The 7,426-nt window shown below is 44.5% G+C and overlaps 1 protein-coding gene across 1 annotated transcript in view; it reads left to right on the plus strand.

Annotated features, from left to right (window-relative positions):
• Positions 1 to 6,293, plus strand: part of LOC112566872 (actin cytoskeleton-regulatory complex protein pan1-like) — a 49,440-nt gene extending 43,147 nt beyond the window's left edge. Inside the window, 2 exon segments of the mRNA XM_025243284.1 lie at positions 1,645 to 2,695; positions 2,697 to 6,293. Of these exon segments, the coding sequence (XP_025099069.1) occupies positions 2,185 to 2,695; positions 2,697 to 2,935 (750 nt within the window). The 5' untranslated portion in view covers positions 1,645 to 2,184 and the 3' untranslated portion in view covers positions 2,936 to 6,293.
• Positions 6,294 to 7,426: the final 1,133 nt, after the last annotated feature.

The following is a 7,426-nucleotide window of genomic DNA, read 5'->3' on the forward strand; positions in this document are numbered from 1 at the left end:
TGTGCGAACATTTCTGGAGCCCCAAAAAATTTTTTTTAAATGGTTTGTGAAGTATAATTTAAGCTGATTCGAAGGTGTTTCAAGGGTTTCGGGAAAAAGGTAAGGACTCTGAAAAATATCCCTTTGGGGAAAATATGCACTTAAAGTTTTTCATTATTTCCTTCCAAACGTATTTTCATTCAAGTTTTCATAGCCATCGGCAAGCAACTTTTTCCTGTCCCCTTTGAGCACTTCTCAGCGACTGTTCTTCCTTTCCCTGTACATGTACTCACATTTCCCTCCCTCCCCTACTTTTCTCCCTTTTTGCCCCCGGCTACATTTATACCTGGTTAATCTGTGACATGTGTCTGCTTCTCTTCTCGTCGATCCTCTCTGTCATTCTTAGTCATGCACGTGCATGGAGCAGACGCTATTTCACGCGATGTCATCGGAAAATGCACAGAGGTCAACATGCCGCAAAGCGCCTTGCTAGACTTCCAGTTCAAAGTGAGTTCACGGGGAATATTTTTATTCCATGGCATTGAAACTGTTTGAGATTTAAATACTATCCTGCCTTTTCCCTGAGTGTTATATAATATCATGCTGCATTTTCTCGCTGTACTCTGTTGTCGCCTGTCACCAATACAGTGAAGGTTGTCTGCCCTGAGTTCATTTCTAGTCTCGGGCACGCTGATCTTTCTCTGCACGTGGCATCTGTTTACAGGGCTGGCTGCTTGCCGTAATATAGCCTTAGTTGCTGACACGGCGTAAAATACCAATTTCCCCCCCCCCCCGTACTCTGTTGTCAGTTCATCAGCTACTTGTCTTACTCATGGTGAGAGTTTTCTGTGTTGAAGTAAGGGACTGGGAGAGAGGGTAAGAACAAAGGAGTTTCCTAATGCCTTTGATACTCATGTTCTTGTTATTTGGTTCCTCTGTGTATTTTCTTATTTAATTTTATTCTTCGTTAGTACTGTTGTGTATTCGTTTATAGTTCATATGTTATTTGTTTTTCTGTCCCTCATATGCCGTCCATGTTTCGTTCTTGTTCTTAGTCGCTGTAAGAGCATACTCCTTAGGAGTGTGAGTATGCGCTTTACAAATTTTGCATTTGTTGTTGTTGTTTTGTTGTTGTTCCGGTCACTTAGTCAGTACCCAGTCTGTTACTTGTTCCTTTTGTTCTAAGAAGATTCACATTTGACCGGAGGGTTCTACGTACTGATTACTGAGATAAATGCGTTTCTGAACTACCATAGACAGTTCCGTGAACCAGCCTCCACTTTTTAAGCGACGAAACATAAAAAGGTTAAAATACAGATCAGTATAATTATAGCAGTCTGGATTCAGTTATGCTGTGACCCTTGGAAAGGTCAAGGTGCTACCGTGTTAATGCTGTAACTTGTGTGGCGGCATCCGGACAGGACAGTGGGGTCATTGTGGAAGCTTTAACAAGATGACCTCTTGATGACTTCTTTTACACTGGTTTATGTTTATTGTTTATTAATATTTAATACGTGCGTATGTTCCTTTTTCAAACATTCTCTTTTATTCTTCCTTTCACTTTCTTCCAATAATACAGCTGCTTGGTTCTCTTTCGTGCCTGTTTTCATCTTTGTTTCGTAGTTTCTTGTCTATATTTCATATTTGATTGTTTTCTTATTTCAGTATCTCTTCATACTCTGGGCCAATAAAGAAGCGATAACAACTAGGACCTGGTAATAGAGGTGCCGCTACTTGACTGACAGGATCGTCGCCACCTTCCTGTCGCCTCCTCCGAAGCCTCATTTTCATTTGCTGACGTCACACAGACGGCCGCAGCTTTCTTGCGGTGCTTGACACACCTGTCCTTGTCACCTGCAGTATTTGCCTGAACGACTTGCCGGCCATCTTTGGTGCACTCTTAGGACCCACTGAACTTTACACGAGATAGCAGCCACCTGAAAGAAAGGTTTAGCAAAACATCACAGCTCCTCGACCCACCACGGCCTACCCCACCGTGCCCCCGGGCTTATGCCAGTATCTGAAAATGCACGTGCGTGCCCAGCGGGCGACACAAACAAGTTCGGCAGGCATACGCGCTGACTTTTGACCCCGATTTGCATCTTTCTGTCAAAATCGCTTTATTCTGCGACGATTTTTTTTTTCTTTGGACTTAACCAATTTACGGCAACTTCTCTTTCTTGGTGACGGAACGAGAGGCCCGCCATGTCGTCCCCGGGCAAAGTTCACGACCCCCTGTTTCACTATGAAACTCACTTCCCAGAACGCTTTTCTCGTCTGCACATGGGCAGCGAGTTTGGTCACTCCGGGTCCTTCAAGAAGTCGCGGAAGACCAAGCAGCGGACGGGAGCCCGCTACAAGACGCAGCCTGTCACCTTCGACGAAATCAAGGAAGTAGACGAGGAGGCTACCGCGGCCGGCGGTGCCTCTGAGGAGGGCGGTGGGGGGTCGGCGGGCGAGGGGAAGGGAGGGCTGATGGGACACTTCCAGGCATTCTCGCGCTCCATGGACGGCCTGCTACCCAAATTTCCCGATCGCACGCACACACCGGCGCAGCCGCTGTGCGCCCGTCGCCATGTGGACCGCCCTCCCAGCATCCCCAGCATCCCCGAGAAAGTGGAATCCCTAGCTGGGGGCAAGGCGGGAGCAGCTGACGTCACGCCCACGACCCCAACCCCTCCTTCGATGCCCCTGCCACCCTGGTGCGGAGTCACTACCTTCTGGCGAGGAACGACTGCGGCTGTTCCCCGCTGATGTCAGCCAAGTCCCCGGATCTCCTCTTGATCAAGGGCAAACCACTCTCTCCGTTCCGGGTCAGAAGGAGGAAGGGGAGTCGACCGCCAAACCGGTTCCGTCTCCAAACATCGCCCCTCGTCGTCAGAAGGTGACCGCCAAGGCCAAGAAACGACAGAAAGCTGCCGAAGGGGAAGGAAGAGGCAAGGACACGGCCTCTTAGCCGCCATCTTTTGTTTTGTGGGCAAAACATGCGAAATAATTAACGTCAAATTAACGTCATTATTTCTTGTGTCGTTCATCGTTGTTGTGCCCGGAAGCCTGTTTATGTCTGTCGATAGGGGTGGCGATGTGAGAACGTCTTTCAGGTAGGTATAAGAGAGTATCTGCAGGGTTCCCCCATCTCCTATCCTTTGCATCCCTCTCACCACCTCTCGCACACTCAGCACACCCATGCATCTCCCTCCTGACTTCTCCCAACATCATGTTAACTAATTGTTGCCAAGTTCGCCGATCGTTCTTGTGAACATGTTCGCGCATTATCCTTGCCTGCTGTCCTCCATGCCGCGATACGCGTCCAATCATAAGACTGTGTTGAGGTGTTTCCTGTGTGCAATAAATGATATTACAATTCTAGATGTTCAGCCCATACCCTCGTGTAAACTGCTGGGTGGGAAAAAAACGACAGAATTTAGAAAAATATTTGTGCTGTTTGCGCTGAATATACCGTTGCACCATATTATAATTGAGACAAATTCTTAGTTAATGTTTTTGGCTGGCTTTAAGAGTAAAGCAAAAAATGGACATGACAAGACAGCATCGAGTTTAGTTTCTAAACCTTATGTATAGTCTTGAACAATCTTGTTCAGATCCGTCCAGCTGGAGATGAAACAACGGGAGGTTAACGATTTAAGGTAGGTTTGTAGGGATGTTAACGAAAGATCTGTCCAAAAGCTGATTGACCAGTTGGTCGTTGTTGGTGTTTCTGCTGCAGTCGCTGTAGACTATGTAACCTTCCGACACACACACACGCAATCACGTCTTGCCATTAGTACAACTCCAGCCGCGAGTTGATGTCACGTGATATACATGGCCTCATGGATTACAAACGATGTTATATTTGTCGATGTTAGTGTTGTTAAAAACATATTTTTATCCCGTTGTCCATTTTTAAGAACTCGCCCATCATTTTTATTCGTCTGAGCGAGTCAAGGTGGTTAAGTTTTGATTTCACTTGTTTCTCCAGCATGCTTTCAATACGTTCGAAGATGTGTTTTTCTCAGTCACCTCAGCTGAGCGCGCAAAGCCTCATCGGCTTGATGTTACTTGCCTTAGACTAAAGGATATAATATTATTAACCCCATTAATAGCCACCATGTTGCTTTATGCATGCCTCTGTGTACTTGGTGTTCTATGAGTCAGCCGGCTGAGTCTCATCATAGGTTTCTCTGCTTCTTATTTCCAATTCACCCCACTTACCCGGGGTGCCGAGAAGGCAAGGCGCAAGGGGACTTCAAAATCCACCGCTTCGATGGTCGAATGAAGGAGTTATCCCACTTCATATTGCGTCGTTCAGAAAATAAGTACCGTTGTTTATGGAAGCAACGCACATTTCAAACGGAATTTCAAGTTTGTGTGGGGTGGTAGGGGTATATTTGTTCTTTGAAGAGAAAGGTGGGCACAACTTTTGTTTGGAAATGTTCTGACACTTTCACAAACTTGAAAGCTAGGATTAGGGTTTGAGTACGAGTTCTTAAAATTTAACGATTTTGGTTATGTAAAATCCTAACCCTCATTATCAGCTTAACTTTCTAACATCACCTACTTTGTTACTGATAAACCTCTTTTCTGTAAAATCTTGCCATACCGTCTTAGCCCTCTCAAATGACAAGATGCTCCGAAGGTGTGGTCAGCATCTGAGGATTGCGATAGAAAATGTCCAGAGCACGAATTGCGGTTTTTTTTTTTCAACCGGAAGACAAAGAAAAGCTAGTGCAGCAAAGTGCCTTAAAATGATTCTCCGTATAAATGTCAGCTATGTGATGAGTAGTGTATGTGAGCCTAGTGTAGGTAAGAACCAATCAGAAGTATAACACATTTCTTAACGAAGAGCGAAACTTGCTAAAACTGTCCTGTTGTCTCAAGTTGTGCTATGTGCTGAACGTTTCTAAAATGAAACGTAACATCTGGTTACAATACACATTTATATACTTCATATTTATAGCACATTTAAAGAATCTGTAGATGATCCAAATACAAAAACAACAACAACAACAAAACCCGCAAACCTCTGGGCTGTATGCACATTATCGAAGTAGCACAAAAGCCTGCGGACTTGATATTTAGTTACAATAGAATGTATAGAAGAGCTGATAAAAATAGTGATTAAAGAAATGCGTCTTAGGAGAAGATTTAGCAGCCGAGATTGATGGAATCTGATAAAAATAATTATTGTTGATGTTAGATGTCTAATGGAGACGTGCTGCCGAAGGCATAATGTTCTGAATGTGCTGAGAGGGAGGACACAGCATTCCTAACAAGATGATGGAGAGTTGTATTGCAGAGGAACTGTACAGACTTGTGACTATAATGTAACTAATGTTTAGCCATGATTTACCCTAGTTTGTTGGGGTTACGGGAGGGGTGGAGTTGGTGTTTTGCATTAAGTTTGGTTTGTAACTCATATTACCACAGTGAAGTAGGGAGACTGGGCACCCGAATAGTCAAGTACAGAAAGTGGCATATACTGCAGACTACATCCTGCTCAAAACGTTTTGAACAAAGTACAGTACCCGGCATAAAGAGAAGCCTTTTGTCCAGTCAGCTCACCGTTGAACAGTACCAATGTTTACTACTCGCTTACACTCGGTACCCGGGGACTAAACTCGCGCGCGCAGTTCTCCCATTGTAATCGATGTGATTACTGTTTCTGCTGCTTGTTTTGGATTAAGTTCTTCATGTTTACATTTAAGACAGATGATATGCACATTGCATGGAGGCTCATAGGGGTACTTTTTTTCCCAAAAAATCTTTTAAGATAAAAGTTTTAAATTTAGTACTTCGAGCCTTTTGCCTTCCAAGCCTCTATTACACTCCAGTGACATACACTTGTGAAGAAACTGCCAGCTGGAGTGGCCACCATTTTACAGTTTCCATCTGCGGCAACACAGCATAGTCTCCAGTTGAGCTTTAACAATCACGGTTATTCTGAAGAGTTCTTCCGGTTTTTATCTCCTAGGTTGTTGTTTTTTGTTTTGTTTTGTTTTTGTTTTTTGTTTTGTTTTTGGGGGGGGGGGTTCGTCATTGTCGTCGCCTCTACCTTACCTTTTGTTTTCTCCTATGCCATATCCCAATGTTATGGTCCGAGGTTTTTGCTGTATGAACATACCTTCGATCAAGAACCCAACTTGCCTTTTTGTACATAAACACATAATTATAAACAAAAGCAAATCGAGTCAATGAAATGCTGCTTCTGTATTTAATCCACAAACTGCATGGATGCCAAAGTCTGGTCTGTGTGTGGTGAGCTGGACGGCCCACGACATACTGTCATTCAAGTACAATAAAACCTGCTGTATGAAGAACTGGTGTTTACTTATCATATCATGCGCGTCTGCAGAAGTAAGGGACTGGGGAAGAGGGACGTTTGTGCGCAGGTGTGGTGAGGTTCAAAAACATTTCTTATTTGTGAGCCACTGACGCTTGTAACAGCTGATAAACAATTCGAAGCCACGAAGTATCAAACAACACCCTCATGGGGTCCTAATAATATGCTGCGATTTCAAAATTGTGGCCATTAAAAACATTTCAGCTGTACGATGAAGTATATTCTTGCTGTGTAAGAAAACATCGAATAACAATTTTGGGGGTGGTGTTAAAACAAATGTACCATTAATTTTGTAAAAAGTCATGGGGGTTCAAGTTGATGATAATATTATTTTTAAGTGCTTTACCCGGCTCAATACTCTATACTAAAGCAAACACAAAAGTCATAGAGAGCGTGTCATTCTAAGGCCATATGCGCTGTTCACAGAAATCTCATCTCTCTCTCTCTTCTCGCGGATGCACACAAACATATCAATAGTAGGCAATGGGTTACACAAACACGAATCCTGTGGACTGTTCTATGCAGAGAAAAACTAAAACTGTTGTTAAGCTAAATGTCCGTGTTTTCACAGTCCAAGATGCTTGTGGCTGTAATTTACATCAATAGCTTAGACATTCCCTTATTTCATCTCCAAGAGCAGATTACTCAGGACTCGACCAGAGATCAGCTGGTTCCATCGCCACCTTGCAGAGAAGACCACCGTACATGGCTGGCGCATCTAAGGTCCATCTGCTGGCGACCTTCCCAAACCACGACACGTGACAAAGTCGACGGGAAAAAGCCGGGAGGAATAACAAAGGCCACGAGCAAACAGGACGATGATAAGGATCCCGACAAGAATCGCAGGCAGACAACTGGCAGGGAAATCACAACACACGAAAGCGCAAATAAACAGAGAGACGTACCCGACTCCGGCGGCGGCGGTGGTTTTAGCAGGAAAGTACTTCCATCTTGAGGTGAAAGCGCACTATGAAGGCGAGGGAGCAGGTAGGAAACTACCCGGAGAAAACCAATCTGAACCCAGGGTCTCCACTGCAGTGATGACCAACAAGTGTCATAACCACAACCCACTACGCTACCGGGCGCCACAATGACATACTGGACACC

The sequence above is a fragment of the Pomacea canaliculata genome, linkage group LG6 (genome assembly GCF_003073045.1).
Source record: "Pomacea canaliculata isolate SZHN2017 linkage group LG6, ASM307304v1, whole genome shotgun sequence".
NCBI classification, from domain to species: Eukaryota; Metazoa; Mollusca; class Gastropoda; order Architaenioglossa; family Ampullariidae; genus Pomacea; species Pomacea canaliculata.